General features: G+C 39.4%; 1 protein-coding gene across 7 annotated transcripts in view; it reads left to right on the plus strand.

Annotated features, from left to right (window-relative positions):
* Positions 1-17,320, plus strand: part of LOC111146952 (propionyl-CoA carboxylase alpha subunit) — a 397,121-nt gene that overhangs the window by 17,350 nt on the left and 362,451 nt on the right. For all 7 annotated transcript variants that reach the window (XM_022502699.1, XM_022502702.1, XM_022502704.1 and 4 more), the window contains 2 exons: positions 4,410-4,457; positions 4,569-4,637. In XM_022502699.1, coding sequence (XP_022358407.1) covers positions 4,410-4,457; positions 4,569-4,637 — 117 coding nt within the window. The remainder of the gene's footprint in view (positions 1-4,409; positions 4,458-4,568; positions 4,638-17,320) is intronic.

The raw sequence follows: 17,320 nt of genomic DNA on the forward strand, positions 1-17,320 counted from the left end.
GGGCCTTTCTGCTTCTAGGAATTCTTGCTTATAGCCATTCATTAAATACTGTACTCTTTGTTCTACTTTATTATTCCTGTCTTAAGTGCTGGTAGATCTGATCTCTGTTAAACAAATTGATTCTCATCTGAACTTGCCTTTGACTCCTTTTTTACTCCACATTTTTTTTTTTTTTTAAAGATTTTATTTATTTGTCAGAGAGAGAGAGGGAGAGAGAGCGAGCACAGGCAGACAGAATGGCAGGCAGAGGCAGAGGGAGAAGCAGGCTCCCTGACGAGCAAGGAGCCCGATGTGGGACTTGATCCCAGGACGCTGGGATCATGACCTGAGCCGAAGGCAGCTGCTTAACCAACTGAGCCACCCAGGCGTCCCTTTACTCCACATTTTATCAGCGACTCATATCAGGTCAAAATCAGGTAAAATTTAATCATTACTAAAAATACTCTTTTTTTTCAACTTGAGTTTTAATGGGTCAGCTTGTCTCAGGTATGTTCATAAGAGTAGGGAAGATTTAATAGTAATCCGCTTAGAAAAAAGACCAGGAGGTCTTAGTAGGCCTTAAGTTAGTGTGAGCTAGCATATTGCTGTGGCGTGCCTGGCATGACCAATGTGATCTTACTAATTTATTTATAATTTATAATTAATAATACAGTGTTTAAAGCTTGTACCATTATATTCTGATCATGTCACATCCTTGCGTGTTTTGACATGAATATCTGGGCTCGAGCTCTGGCTTTACCCCTGTGGACTTTGTTAGTGACTTAAGCAGGTGATTTGGTCTCCTCGAGCCTGGGCACATATTTTGTGCCGTAGCTGCATTAAACACTCCTCATTGGGACGCAGGGTGGCTCAGTCTGTTAAGCGTCTGACTCTTGATTTCAGCTTAGGTCATTATCTTATGGGTCTTGGGCTAGGGCTCTGTGACAGGGGAGTTTGCTTGGGATTCTCTCTCTCCCTCCCACTCCCCACCCTCTCTCCCCCACTCCAAATAAATCCTTAAAAAAATTACTTGCTTTTCAGTGCTCCCTTCTGCTTTCATTGTCCCTGCCTTTCTTTGCACGTGCTGTTCCCTCTTCTTCTCTGCACTGACCACAGCCTCTTGGGTGTAGTTGTATTATAAAGCTTTTTTTTTTTTTTTTTTTTAAGATTTTATTTTTTTATTTGACAGAGAGAACACAAGTAGGCAGAGAGGGAGGCAGAGAGAGAGGAGGAAGCAGGCTCCCTGCTGAGCAGAGAGCCTGATGCAGGCCTCAATCCCAGGACCCTGAGATCATGACCCGAGCCGAAAGCAGAGGCTTAACCCACTGAGCCACCCAGGCGCCCCGGGTGTAGTTGTATTATAGCACTTACCACACTTTGTCGTGATTGTGCCATATTGTACATTGAAGTTGTCAAATGCACTTGATGTTTCCCTGTAATTTTTGATGCAGAGGGAATTTTAAAATTGGTATGAATTTATTTGTATGTATATTTTTATATGTATAGCTTATCTGCAAGAATATACAGGAAACTGGTAATAGTAGCTGCTTTTGGAACAAAGACCTGGGTGTCTCTATAGTATATTGCCTTTGGTATCTTTTATTTTTTTTATTTTTTATTTTTTAAATATTTTATTTATTTATTTGACAGAGATCACAAGTGGGCAGAGAGGCAGGCAGAGAGAGAGGGGGAAGCAGGCTTCCTGCTGAGCAGAGAGCCGGATGCGGGGCTTGATCCCAGGACCCTGGGATCATGACCTGAGCTCAAGGCAGAGGCTTTAACCCACTGAGCCACCCAGCACCCCTGACTTTGGCATCTTTTAAACCCTGAACCATATACATATGTTTATTTGAGAGAATATCTTATGTATGGGAACTTTTGATGTAATCAGCTTTATTTAGCTTGTGCACTAATTGGTGTTAACAGTCCTGTGTTAGTCCGGGTTCTTTAGACAGACTGAACCAGTAGGATATATATGGAGATCTGCTGGTTCCCAGTTGAGGCCAAGTCCCATGATCTTCCCCCTGCAAGCCCAAGACACAGGAAACATGCTAGTGTCATTCTGGCTGGGAGCCAGTGGTGTCAGTAAGTCCCAGGAAGAAGACCCGTGCCCCTGCTTAATCAGGAAAGCAAAACAAACACTCTTTTCCTCTACTTTTTCTCTCTCGGGCCCTCCATGGATGAGATAGTGCTCCCCCACTTTGGGGAGGGCGGTGTACAGGGCTGAATCTGCTGACACGCATGTTAGTCTCCTCTGGAAACACACAGACACACCCAGAAGTCACGTTTCATCTGAGTACCCTGTGGCCCGGTTGCACATAAAACGGACCGTCGCAAGCCCTGCACAGAGAAGTCGTGTAGGTGCAGATACTCGTTCTGATATAGATTTTGCCCTGTTCGATAGGTTCACACTCCTAGATTTGGCATAAACATTGTGGTTGTGGCCCAAAGAAGTGAATAATAAAAGCTATGGCTAACACGTCCTGAGGATAAATTGTGTGCTGGGCACTGTTCTCAACACTGTCAGGGTGTTCATTCGCATTCTCTCAGCCTCTCGAGGCACGTGCTATTACTACTGTCCTTTTACATACCAGGAAATGAGGGTCGAGACGGGTGGCTTGCCCTTTTGTGATAAGCACTGGGTGTTCCATGTAAGTGATGAGTTACTAAATTCTACTCCTGAAGCCAGTATGACACTATATGTTTACTAACTTGAATTTGAATAAAAACTTGGAAGGAAGGAGAAGAAAAAAAAAAAAAGGGTGGCTTGGCCACACAGGAACATGTGGTAGGGTTAGGATTACAGCCTGGGCGCTTTGGTTCCAGACTGGCTCTTAACTATATTCTGCCACTCAGATAAAAATTAGGATGGAGTTCTTAATCCCTATAATGTTATGATTTGTTACATTAGCTGTAACAGTTGCTGCATGTGTAACTTCATTGTTGATGCTGTTTCTATCAGATGTCATCTGTTTCATACATACTAAAATGTACATTTTAAAATGAAGTTCAAAGAAGTTTTTTTTTTTTTTTAATATTCTTCCTGTTCAACAGGGATTTACCCTGACCACTTGGGTATAGAATGGCAGATGAGTTTGCAGTCTCAGGCTGGGGGTGAGATTAGGATATTTTAAGGGCCCGTCTGTGCAAGGCTCTGTATGACGCAGGTTCTGTCAGATGAGGAGTTTACCAATTTTTAAGGCAGAGGCATGTCTCAGTTGGGTGGAATAAGCCACGTGTGACATGAAGGTTAGACCAAGACTTTGAAAGCCTTTTCTGATGCTGAGATTGTGACTCCTTGTTGGGTTAAAATACTGCTTTCAGTTATGTAAGAGGACTTTTAAGATCATATATAGCTTTAACTTTCTTTTGGAAATGTAACTAAAACTTTTTCTATAGTTCTATTTAACTTATAATAATTCACTAACCCAGAAATAGTTGCATACTAAAATGTATCCAAATTACTTGTAATTGTGTTTCTTTAAAAGGATTAGCCTGTACAATTTTAGAATAGTAAGAGAACCTTATTAGTTTCCCCCTTAGAATGTTAATCAGTTTATATGTGGAATAAAGATCTACAGAGATTCGGGACGCCTGGGTGGCTCAGTTGGTTGGACGACTGCTTTCGGCTCAGGTCATGATCTCGGAGTCCTGGGATCGAGTCCCGCATCGGGCTCCCAGCTCCACAGGGAGTCTGCTTCTCCTTCTGACCTTCTCCTCGCTCATGCTCTCTCTCACTGCCTCTCTCTCAAATAAATAAATAAAATCTTAAAAAAAAAAAAAAAGATCTACAGAGATTGATTTGCTTCAAGTCAGATAGGTTATTGTTAGCGGCAACGCTGGGCTAAGAATTGAGGTCTCTAACTCCACCCAGAATGGACCTCTATTATGAGGCCTCAGCTGCCTCAAAATGGGGCTGTATTGTATTCAAATAGCATAACCTGTTTGGTCTGGGAATCTTTGGGTATAAGCATAATTAGTTTCTCTTTTTAGTTACTGAAAGTATCATTTAATGCCCAACAAAGATGATGGAAAAATTAGACTTTCCTTTGATGAACAACTCATGACCTTAGAATTTCCCTGAATCTAGAATATAAATTACCGAGTAAGTGGTCAAGCAATTCTATCTAAAGTTTTTTAGCATTCAGAAATATCATTTGAAGATTATCTTTTGGCAAGAGAATTTATAAATATCCCCTTAGTCTACTTATGATTTACTGCACCTAATTAGTTGATGCTTTAACAGAGTGATTACAGGGCCAGATCCTACCAGATGAGTTTAATAGCAGCCTGGTTGTGGATGAACATATGTATAATATTTAATACTGTTCTAGGAAGTAACGTTTTTTAGGATCACATCCAGTGTTGTGGGAAAGCTTGTTTTCCAGCGTGAGAGTAACAATTTCTTATGTGTGTTTTTCTCTCTTTAGACTTTTGATAAAATTCTTATTGCTAATAGAGGAGAAATTGCATGTAGGGTGAGTAGAATTTTAATCTTATTTTTCCATTTTCCTTTGTGAATTTTATTATATTAAATCCCTTTAAATCCAAATCCTGATAATAGATAATGTTTATGTATTTTAAAATAGGTTATTAAAACTTGCAAGAAGATGGGCATTAAGACGGTTGCCATCCATAGTGATGTTGATGCTAGTTCTGTAAGTATATTTTTGCTTTATTTGAATCAGGACCTTATTTATTTGTAGTTTTAAAAAAAAGGTAGAAGGGCGCCTGGGTGGTTCAGTGGGTTAAGCTGCTGCCTTCGGCTCAGGTCATGATCCCAGGTCCTGGGTTCGAGCCCCACATCGGGCTTTCTGCTCAGCGGGGAGCCTGCTTCCTCCTCTCTCTCTGCCTGCTTCTCTGCCTACTTGTGATTTCTCTCTGTCAAATAAATAAATAAAATCTTTAAAAAAAAAAAAAAGGTAGAAGATGTTAAGTTCTTTTTTCCCCCTTGGCTCGAAAAGGATACACACAATTACCAAAAAAAAAAAAAAAAAAAAAAAAAAAAATTACTCCTGTATTAAGCAAAATGGAAGCATCAGAATGTCTTTAATATATGTCTAAACTTTTTTCCCCCAAGGTTTTAAAAACTTAGAGTTTAAAAATTGCTAGACTTGGTTGCTGACCACGAAGTAGATTTGAGCAAAGCTTGAGGAAGTTCAGTTCAAAGATTCATGAGCTGTTTATACCATGCTGCCTTTTGAGAGCACATTTTCCCACAGCTGAATTCTGTTTAATTGTTTTAACCTTCCTGAATGCTTCGTATTCAGTTGAAAGTTTGATAAAAGAAGGATGGGCTAATACTAATTGGACATAGACACAAGGAATAGTATAAAGCAGTGAATGATATATTATTTTATTTTTTTAACCACAGCAGGTTTTTTTAGCAGTAATAAACTATGAAGGAGTAGAAGAAAATCCCATGAGAAAAGAATGTAAATTATTGGAACTTTAGGGGATGAAATATAAGAAGTTGTACCTTAAGTGTTTTTCATTCTTGCGCACTACTTTTGGTAACAAGACCTATTGGTAATGTCAGCTTTTACTGTATAGTAGTATAATGTGGAAATTTTGAGTATTTGTGATTTCTTGTTTTACCTATACAGTGTTGTTCATTTAGCTCAATTGTGACTGTCTTCCTTCTTTAAAAAAAGAAGAGAACCATTGCAGGCTTCTCTAATTTCCTGAAAATAAAGGTTAAGTATTTATCTTGTTTATTTGATGGATACATTTAAAATAGTTATTGTTTACTTAAAAACACTTAAATGAAGCAATTAAATAAACTTATTTTACATATGTAGTTTTTTTTTTAATAGTGGTTTCTGGCCTCTTTTCTTTGCTAATAATTTGTTTTAACTGGTAACTTCAATAGTAGTTTATATTCCTTATAAGATAGTCATGAAATAATGAGAAAACTATTACTTTAATCTCTTTCTTGATCACTAAACTAAGGCATTTATCAACAGCAAATTCCTTTAGAAAAAATTTTGTGGGGATGCCTGGGTGGCTCAGTGGGTTAGGCCGCTGCCTTCGGCTCAGGTCATGATCTCAGGGTCCTGGGATCAAGTCCCGCATTGGGCTCTCTGCTTGGCAGGGAGCCTGCTTCCCTCCCTCTCTCTGCCTGCCTCTCTGTCTACTTGTGATCTCTCTCTGTCAAATAAATAAATAAAATCTTTAAAAAAAAAAAAAAAATTTTGTGTCACCCTAAGGCTAGTAATAGATTTAAAATTCCTCCTCCTTGGGACACCTGGCCGGCTCCGTTGGTGGAGTGTGCCACTCTTGATCTTGGGATTATGAGTCTGAGTCCTGCATTGGGTGGAAAGATTACTTTCAGATCTTAAAAACAAAACAAAAACAACAACAATAAAAAAAACCCCAGTGTGCCTGGGTGGCTCGGTGGGTTAAAGCCTCTGCCTTCGGCTCAGGTCATGATTCCAGGACCCTGGGATCGAGCCCCGCATCAGGCGGTCTGCTCAGTGGAGAGCCTGCTTCCTCTAGTCTCTCTCTTTGCCTGCCTGTGATCTCTGTCAAATAAATAAATAAAATCTTAAAAAGAAAAACAAAAACCCAGAACTCCGAGAACAAAACCCTCTCCTTGTCCTGTGTTCATTTTCATTGTGTTCGTAGTTCATGAGGTGTTTTCATTCATGGATGAATTGAGAGACAAAAAGGTTTGAATTGTGGACAGTCACTGTTTTTACATCAAGTCTGATAGTAACCTTTTACTTATTTTTTCTCATATCAAAGTACAGGTAGTTCTCTATCCTGTGTTCTCATGAAGAGCACTGTTGGCATGGATTGGTCCAGAATTATATTTTGATTTTTTTCGTGTTTATATTTCAGTGTTGGTGTTCTAGCCCCTAATAGCATGACTACCTTTTCCTGTTCTTAAATTTCTTTCTTTCTTTTTTTTTTTGCTTTAAAGATTTTATTGATTTATTTGAGAGAGAGCATGAGAGGGGAGAAGGTCAGAGGGAGAAGCAGACTCCCCGTGGAGCTGGGAGCCCCACGTGGGACTCACTCCTAAGACTCCAGAATCATGACCTGAGCCAAAGGCAGTCACTTAACCAACTGAGCCACCCAGGTGCCCCCCATTCTTAAATTTTTGGTTTTGTGTTCTTGTTAGGTGGAAGCTAGACATGACCAGGGGAAGGAGTGCCCTGAGACAGAGTCCCAAGTCCTTCAAGTGGAATGATAGAGACATGAACTAGAGGCGAGGATCAGGATAAGTAAGCTACACATTAAAAGTCTGGGAGCACAATATCCTGACCCTGTGGCTTCCAAGGCCTTGGGGCTGACAGACCAAAGAGCCCCAGGTGCAGAAAATGTGCTCTCCTCTTCCTCTGCTCCAGGGTAACCCCAAGACTCACTTGGATCATGGGTAGAGCCCCCTGCTCCTGCCATGGAGAAAGTCTGCCTTGACAGGTACTAACCTTGTAGGGTCAAAAACTCCTCCTTCCAACGTGTGGGAGGAGTTTCTGAAACTACTGTAGCCTTCTTGCGTTAGAGACCTCTGTCCTGTCTGTCACAGCTCCTCACAGCCCAGAGAGACCCAGTAATACCCAATCCTAAACGACCCAGAGGACTTCCTGCTCTCCCACCTTGAGAGTGTACTGTCAGCTTTACTGAAGTGCTTTGTACTTGCTACTTTCAGGCTGTCTTTATTCGAATGCTGGTCCTCATGTAAATCTTCTCGTGGTGAATCCAAGTACCCAGACCTCCATTCACAGAACACAGACTCTCTCACCCGTAACATTCTGATCTAGAGCTAGAGTGTCCCTTTCAGGCTTTGAAAACACTAGTTTCAAAAGATATGGTCTAAGTTTTAAGATGGCCTTTCATATCCTTCTAAAGCGGAGATGGTAGTTTCATATAGTAAAGACTTTTAGTCACTTTTTGCTGCAAGTGGAAAGGAAATGAGTCTACCAGATACTACAATACATCATTTAGAGTAAGACTGACCAGGCCCCGCAGTGGAAGCACGCATGCTCAGTCAGAACTTCTCTTAGTATGATCTACTTTAAGTCCTTTACTAAAAAGGTACTGTTCAAGATAATAATGCTAATTGGAATGTTCGAAGTTCAATTTAGGCCTCAGCAGTAGAGCCATATCTGCTCTTCGCTTTCTGTGTCAGTCTCAAGAAAGCCACAGGGGTGAGTTCCTCTGACGGTTTATTTTGCTTCCTTCACGTGTGATTCAAAAAGATTACCATCATACCTAATCAGCTTTACAATATGGGTAATCTGAATGAGATGTGCTTTTCAGATGTCTTGTTAATGTTACAATGTTTGTTTTCAAGAGGTGAGCATCTAAAATGTTACTTGGAGTACAAAAATCTTATGTGTCTTATATGTTAATTTCTTAAATGGAAATGTAAATATTGCAGTAGGAAAATACTGCAACAGTTGATTGTTTTTAATGGCAAGTTAATAGTTTTCACAGATAATTTTTTAACATTTAAGTGGGGGAGAAAGGATAACAGTTACTACAACTATTAAGCAGTAAGTCATACAAGGAAAGCCAAGTATCTTGCAAACAATGTGTAATGGAAAAAATTGGCTTTTAAAGAAGATTATGCAGTTTTTCCCATTGGTCCCGTTTCCCTTGTCCTGTTCTTTAAAATTGTCTTCAGTTTCTTATCTATTTTTTCTCTTCTGTGTGAATTTTAGGGTAAGCTTATTAAATTAGGCACATCCACCAGTGTTTAGCTACTGTCTTTCTGTAAACATAAACTTTCATTTCTCTTGGATAAATACCTAGGAGTGGAATTGCTGGGTCATAGGGTAGATGAGCGGCAAAGCAGCCTTTTCCTGTTTGGATAGTCAATCTGTTTGGAGAGTAAACATATTTTAGACTTTGCAAGTCTCCTTTGTGTGGTCTCCTTTCCTTGTGCTTTTTCTTCTTTTTCTTAGGACCCTTTGGAAATGTAAAAATCATTCTTAGCTTGTGGGCTATAAAAAACCAAAAAGACCAGGGCACCTGGGTGGCTCAGTTGTTAAGTGTCTGTTTTAGGCTCAGGACACAATCCCAGGTTCCTGGGTTCCAGCCCTACATTGGGTTCCCTGCTCGCCGGGAAGCCTGCTTCTCCCTCTCCCATTCCCCCTGCTTGTGTTCCCCCTCTTGCCATGTCTCTTTCTGTCAAATAAATAAATCTAAAAAAACAAAACAAAACCCCAGAACACCAAAACTGTCCTTAGATTGGATTTGGCCTGTGGGTGGGTGGTATTTTGCGGACTCCTGTCACAACCAGATGTGTGTTTCTTTCTTTTTTTTTTTTTTTAAAGATTTTATTTATTTGTCAGAGAGAGAGAGAGTACACACAAGCAGGCAGAGAGGCAGGCAGAGAGAGAGGAGGAAGCAGGCTCCCCGCCGAGCAAGGAGCCCGATGCGGGACTCGATCCCAGGACCCCAGGATCATGAGCTGAAGGCAGAGGCTTTAACCCACTGAGCCACCCAGGTGCCCCTACATTAAGTTTTGAATATTAAACCAGCCTTGCATTCCTGGGCTATGTCACACTTGGTCATGGTGTGTAGTTTTTTTGTATGTGTTGCTGGATTCATTTTATTAGTGTTTTGTTGAGAAATTTTCATCCATGGTTATAAGAGCTATTGGTCTCTAGATTTCTTGTGATGGCTTTGTTTTTGGTATCAGAGTGATGTTGGTTGGCCTCATAAGTTGGGAAGTGTTCCCTCATCTCTTACTGTTTTGGGAAGAGTCTGTGAAGAATTGGCATTAACTATTCCTTAAATGTTTTGGTAGAATTCACCAGTGAAGCCATCTGGTTTTGGGCTTTTCTCCATGGGAAACTGTTTTTTGTTTTATTTTCGAAGATTTTATTTTCTTAAAGATTTTATTTTTAAGTAATCTCTCCACTCAGCATGGTGCTTGAACTCACAACCCTGAAATCAAGAGTCGAATACCCTATTGACTAAGCCAGGCAGGATCCATCTGTGGATGGTTTTTCAATTATTAAGTCTCTTGTTACAGGTTTATTCAGATTTTGTTTTTTCATGAGTCAGTGTCTGTATTTGGTGTCTTTCTAGGTTTATTGATAGGATTATAGTATTTCCTTATTTTTGTTTCTGTAAGTTTGGTAATAATTTCTTTCAGCACCTGCGTGTTTTTTCCTTGGTCACTTGAACTAAAGGTTTTCAATTTTACGGATATGTTCAAAGAGCCAATATTTGATACCATCTTTCTCTTTTTAATTCTCTACCTCATTTATGTTTAGTCTTTATTATTCCCTATATTCTGCTTGCTCTGGGTTATTTTGCTCTTTTTAAGAGTTCCTTTCCTTTTATTTTTCTTTTCTCTTCATCTTCTTCTTCTTTTTTTAGATTTACTCATTCACTTGAGAGAGAGGCAGAGGGAGAGAGCAATCCAAGCAGACTGTGCTGGGCATGGAGTCTGATACAGGGCTCCAACCCACGACCCTGAGATCACAACTCTCGCTGAAATCAAGAGGTGGAGGCTAAACTGACTCTGCCACACAGGAAAAAAAAAACGAACAAAACAAAACCTTAAAAATTTTTTAAACTATTTTTTTTTAAAGATTTTATTTATTTATTTGTCAGAGAGAGAGAGGGAGAGAGAGCAAGCACAGGCAGACAGAATGGCAGGCAGAGGCAGAGGGAGAAGCAGGCTCCCTGATGAGCAAGGCGCCCGATGTGGGACTCGATCCCAGGACGCTGGGATCATGACCTGAGCCAAAGGCAGCCGCTTAAGCAACTGAGCCACCCAGGCGTCCCTTTTTAAACTATTTTAAAAATTTTTGTTAAAGTATCTATTTATGTATTTGAGAGAGAGAGAGAGTGAGAGAGCGCGTGAGAGGGGAGAAGGTCAGAGGGAGAAGCAGGCTCCCTGCGGAGCTGGAAGCCTGATACGGGACTTGATCTGGGGACTCCAGGATCATGAGCTGAGCAGAAGGCAGTTGCTTGACCAACTGAGCCACCCAGGTGCCCTCCCCTTAAACGTTTGTAAGGTGGAAGATGAGGTTGTTGACTTGATGTATGTATGTATATATGTATGTATGTATTTATATTTTTTTAAAGATTTTTTTTTTTTGACAGCACAAGAGGGGGAGCAAGAAGGAGAAGCAGGGTCCCCACTGAGCAGGAAACCCAAATATTTTGGTATTTTGTTCTCCATTTTTATTTTGAAAGTATTTATTTCCCTTGTGATTTTTGGACCCACTAGTTATTTAGGAGTGTGGTGTTTAATCCACATTATTTGTGAGCTTCCCAAGATTGTTTTCATTCCTCATTTCCAGTTTCCTTCTATTTTGGCTGGACAACATGCTTTCTATTTCTTTCTTTCTTTCTTTCTTTTTCTTTTTTTAAGATTTTATTTATTTGACAGTGTGTGTGTGCACAAGCAGGGTTGGGGGTAGAAGGAGAGGGAGAAGCAGACTCCCTGCTCAGTAGGGAACCTATGTGGGGCTCAATTTCAGGACCGTGAGATCATGACCTGAGCCAGTGGCCGATGCTTAACTGACCGAGTCACCCACGCACCCCTCTATTTGTATCTTTTAAAATTTCTTGGTGTTTGTTTTATGGCTTAGCATGTGTTCTATCATGGAGAATATTTCATGGGACCTTAATAAGAATGTCTGGTCTTGGGGCTCCTGGGTGGCTTAGTGGCTTAAAGCCTCTGCTTTCGGCTCAGGTCATGATCCCAGGGTCCTGGGATCGAGCCCCACATCGGGCTCTCTGCTCAGCAGGGAGCCTGCTTTCCTTCCTCTCTCTCTGCCTGCCTCTCTGCCTACTTGTGATCTCTGTCTGTCAAATAAATTAAAAAAAAAAAAAAAAGGTCTGCTGTTTTGTGGAGTGTTCTCTAGATGCCTTTTAGGACTGCTTGGTTCACTGCAGTATTCAAGTCTTCTGTTCCTTGTTGATCTTCTGGTTGCTTTGTCCATTATTGAAAGTGAGGTTTAACATGCTTTTAATAAATGTTAAGTATTTGTTTTGTTTTGCTCGGAGTACAAAATTGGTATAGTTATAGGCCTGTAACTGTGCACGAAAGAGCCTGAATAAGGTAAGAGATCACTGACTAAGGGACTCTGGGTTTTTACAGAAGGAATGGAGTAGGGTGTTCACGTAGAGATTCTCACAAGAATTCTTTGCAGTGTTCAGTAAGCAAGAAATTTTGACACTACTAGAATTGCTGTAGACTTAGAGAAAGAAAAATAGATTTCCTTTTTAGAAAATACTTATTTTTTATGAAGCCACCATAAGAACTCAGCAGTCAAAATCTGGGCAAAGATAGTAAGCGAAAAATAAAATTACAATGACTGTCATATATTGATAGAAGAATCCTAATAGGAAATAGGGTAACATAATTTATTTAAATAGTATGCTGCAGCCACACGGAATGTATTCATGACATTTCAGTATGGTTCAGTATTAGAGACTATTAACTTAATTGAATATACTAATAAGTTAGTAGAGGGAAACTAGATGATCATCTTGATAGAAGTCGAAATGTCATTACAAGAAATTCACTGTCTTCTTGTAAAATCCTTAGTAAAACAGGATTAGATGCATGCTGCCTTCCCTTAATAAAAAGGTTATACCTCATGGAAGCATTCTTATGAAATTCAGGATGAAGACTGATAGATTCATTATCACTACTATTATTTAACAGCTTTTTTTTTTCTTTAAGATTTTATTTATTTGACTGAGACACAGTGAGAGAGGGAATACAAGCAGGGGGAGTGGGAGAGGGAGAAGCAGGCTCCTGGCTGTGTAGGGGGCCTGATGCAGGGCTTGATCCTAGGACCCTGTGGTCATGACCCAAGCTGAAGGCAGAGGCTTAACGACTGAGCCACCCAGGTGCCCCAATAGTATTCTAGAAGTGCTAAGTAATGCAGTTAGACAAGAGTTGTAAAATGGTGGGAGGGAAAGGCAGAAATAGTAAGATTGTATTGAGTTTCTAGTTGTACAGTTAACTGAATAATTCTTCAGAAATAGTAAAAAAAAAAAATCACTCTGGTAGTTAAACGATATATATAGCTTTCCTGTATATGTATCAACAAGGTGGAAAACACAACTTAAATATAGCTTCATAGAAATAGTGGAAAAGGTAAAACACTTCGATCTGAAATTTGTAGGACTTAAATTTCTTATTTTTGTGTAGGGAAATTGTATAGTATAAATAGTATAAATATTAGTTATTTGAGGGGCACCTGGGTGACTCAGTCGTTAAGCATCTGCCTTCGGTTCTGGGTCCTGGGTCCTGCGATCAAGCCTGCTCGGCGGGGAGCCTTCGCCCTCTCCCGCCCCTGTTTGCACTGCCTCTCTCGCTGTTGCGCTCTCTCTCTGTCAAATAAATAAATAAAATCTTTAAAAATAGAAATATTAGTTATTTGAAAGTTAATGTACTTTTTTTTTTGTTAAATCCTAATGTGATATGGTGGAGGGGGGTTGACAAAGGACTAAATTTGCAGAATGGCCTAGCCAATTCTGTGGAAAATGGAATAGGGGACTATGTTGACAGATATTAAAGTACATTTTAATATTTTACTAGCAGAAATAATTAGGGCCACTCCATAAAACAGTGGAGCAAGAAGAGACAAGCCTATGGAGTAAATTCATTAGATTTTAGGCAGAGGGCTGATACAGGAGAACTTCTTGATTTGTTGATGAGGGCCTTATTATTATATTGACTTATTTAGGTAGTCCCAGGGAAGTGAAGAAGTGTAAAAGATAAGAAATATTTGGGTTTAGTGACTGGGACCTCCTAAATCGGAAGGTGGATCCTACTTAATTAGTTTGGTCGATAATGGGAACAAAGAATTGGTGAAATTAAAGGTTGTACTCAAAATGCATGTTAGGTAACTGTTTACTTTTACAACTTTTAAAAAAAGATTTATTTATTTTGAGAGAGAGTGTGCGTGTAAGGGAGCATGAGCAGGAGGTGGTGGGAGGAACCAAGGGAGAAGCAGGCTCCCCGCTGAGCAGGGAACCAGTCAAGGGGCTCTAGATCCCAGGACCCTGGGATCATGACCTGAGCCAAAGGCAGGCACTTAAACTGACTGAGCCACCCAGGTGTCCCTACAACTTTGTGTTTTTTTTTTTTTTTTTAAGATTTTTTATTATTTATTTGACACAGAGAGAGAGAGATCACAAGTAGGCAGAGAGGCAGGCAGAGAGAGAGAGGGGAGGAAGCAGGCTCCCTGCGGAGCAGAGAGCCCAACGTGGGGCTCGATCCCAGGACCCTGGGATCATGACCCAAGCCGAAGGCAGAGGCTTTAACCCACTGAGCCACCCAGGTGCCCCTACAACTTTGTTTTTAAAAAACTCATCTGCTTTCCCATGCGAAATAGCAAAATACTGCTATTTATATCAAACCTCTGAAGTTACGGTTTTGATTTTTCTTAAAATGGATTAAATGATTCTGTATTTTAACCTTTGACTATATTTTCTATCTGGACTCTCAAATTGGATATGTCACAATTTTGTTCCTTTGTGTACAGTATTGTTGGATTTAAATGAGAAATACCTGATATTGACTCCTTTAAAACAAAACTTAAAATCGGGAAGCAGCCATCGTGACTCACAGCTTGGTCAGGCAGCCTGCTGTTTGAAGTATGATTCCTGGTAGGTATCATAGTCTTACCCTTAGGATTCAGTAATGAGATTGAGCAGGGTTTCCTGTGAGCACTCTGGGATGATTGACAGTAAGGTGAGGGGAATCATCACTTAGCATGCCTACCCTTGATACTGTTTCCCTGCTGTCTGGGGAGGGACCGAGGACAAATAGGACTTCGTGATGTCTATGTAATTAGTGTATGTTGGTTCCAGCTGAACAAACTGGAGGGTAATGATCAGGTAAATGAAGAAGGAATACATTAATGTAGGCTAAGGTATAAAAGACCTTTGGGAAAACCTTATAAAAATTTTATGGGGTTAGAATATCTTTATTTTTTATTTTTGCATTTTTTATGTGTCTGTTGTTAGAATATTTTTAGTTTTTTCTTAGATGTATAGAGATGAAAGCATTTTAAAGGTAAAAAACTCATGCATTAACTTTTTATCATTTGTATGATAGACTTTTTAGGATATTTTTCAACCTTTAAGTATTCAGAAAAGAGTTAAAGTTCTTGAGTTAATATATTTCACAGTCTGTTAAGAACTTATTTAATCATTGATCCTCAAATAGGAATAGATGACTAGGGACAGGTTTGTAAAACTTTGGTGATAACTGAATTCAGGTGACCATTTATTATATTTGTGTGTGGTTTAGATGGTATGTTTAAATGACATTTTCTTAAATTGCTTTTACTAGTACAGAGTATTTTAAGATGATGGCCATGAGGGTCCATCTTTCCCATCTGATCTTAATTCATTCAGAAACAAGATTGCAGTAGAAAAGCTATAGGTTTCCTAATTCCTTCTCTGTATAGTGTATGTGCTGCCGAAGCGAGCACTTCCTTCTCTGTATAAATACTAATTGTCATTGTTCAATGTAAAGTTTTTCTTATCAGCAACATAAAGTTGTACAACAAAGCCTCTGATAGTTACTGCAATTCTGCATTTAATGGGAAGGGAGGAATTGGTTTTGTTAATGTGATTTTGGACCTTCAGGTTCTGATAATTAGGTAATTAAAGGGTTTTTAAATGACATATTTGCTTTAAAACTTGTTATTGTTCACTTGTGAAACTTAGTACTTTCTTTTTTTTTTTTTAAGATTTTATTTATTTATTTGACAGACAGAGATCACAAGTAGGCAGAGAGGCAGGCAGAGAGAAAGGAGGAAGCAGGCTCCCTGCTGAGCATAGAGCCCGATGCGGGGCTCGATCCTAGGACCCTGGGATCATGACCTGAGCCAAAGGCAGAGGCTTTAACCCACTGAGCCACCCAGGCACCCCAAACTTAGTACTTTCAATAACCTTTTTGGATTAAGAATACAGTGTATCTACCTATGCAAATTTAAAACACTAGATTTTACAGTGAAGGAAAAGAAAGTATGTAAAATGTTCAGACTTTTTCTATTTTTGCTTTTATTGTCCTTGGAAAAATATATTTTGCAGAAACATTATACTATATCAATTTAGAATGTTTTGATTATCTTTGACTTGGATAAATTACTTTCTCTACATTTTTGGGTAAAATGGAATAGGTTAGGATTCCTGGTAGGGATTTGTTCACATTAATATGGCTCATCAGGGACATTATATTTAATTGGAGATCCTGCCGAATAGTAGCAGGAGGCTGAAGAGAATTATTTAGCATTAGCAATGGCTCGTCTGGGAGTTGTGCACTAATCAAGGAGCTTGAGTGTTAGCAGTGGGGATGATGGGAATTATGACGATTATGACATGTAAGCATGTCTGTGTGCGAACTGGACAGGCAATGAGTTAATCAAGAAGTATATTAAATGGCTCCCATGCTGATTCATTATTATCTACCATAGTGCCTGTCAGGTTGTGTATTTAAAAAATACAATTATTGCTGAATTCAGTATGTATAAATCAGCCACCATTCTCGCTTTTCAATAAAATAACCTCAAATTACCTAATACATATAAAAATAGAAAAATGAACCAACCCTGCTGACTGTGTGATTTGTGTCTTATAGTCTCTCTCTCTTTTTTTTTAACACTTTAGAGTGAACCCTTAATTTTAGATTGATTTAAAAATTGCTTTGCCCTTTGACTTATTTGTTTAAATACTCTGGCTTATTTCTACTGCATAAAAAGTTTGGGTTCAAAAGCAAAATTTTTATATCTTTATTATTTATTTATTTATTTTAAAGATTTTATTTATTTATTTGACAGAGATCACAAGTAGGCAGAGAGGCAGGCAGAGAGAGAGGAGGGAAAGCAGGGTCCCTGCTGAGCAGAGATCCCCATGCGGGGCTCGATTCCAGGACCCTGGGGATCACGACCCGAGCTGAAGGCAGAGGCTTTAACCCATTGAGCCACCCAGGTGCCCATATATCTTTATTTTTTAAGATGAAAAGTAATTCTAATATTTCCAAAAGATAATAATTTTTAACATATGAAGCTGGAGATAAATCAAAGCATTAATCTTTTTCACCATCAAAATGCTCCAAAATCAGGGGTGGGCTTGGTAGTTAGAAATTTCCTTTGCTTTAGTGGGTGGTCTCTTTGTGCCAGGTAGACCCATTCTGTGCCCAGCATGGTTAGAGCCATCTGTTATGAAACTATCAGTTAGAAATGCTAGAAATGTACGTATTTTGGGGAAATGGAACTAATAAATTGAATTCCTTTTAGAAAATAAATTGAAATACAGCATAAATCCATGAGCAAACTGGATTATATCTGTGGGCAAATTTATAGAGTTACTGTACAGATGAACACACACAGTTTCTTTCTTT

Source organism: Enhydra lutris, unplaced genomic scaffold (genome assembly GCF_002288905.1).
Source record: "Enhydra lutris kenyoni isolate GAN:26980312 unplaced genomic scaffold, ASM228890v2 scaffoldscaffold15, whole genome shotgun sequence".
In the NCBI taxonomy this organism is placed as follows: domain Eukaryota; kingdom Metazoa; phylum Chordata; class Mammalia; order Carnivora; family Mustelidae; genus Enhydra; species Enhydra lutris.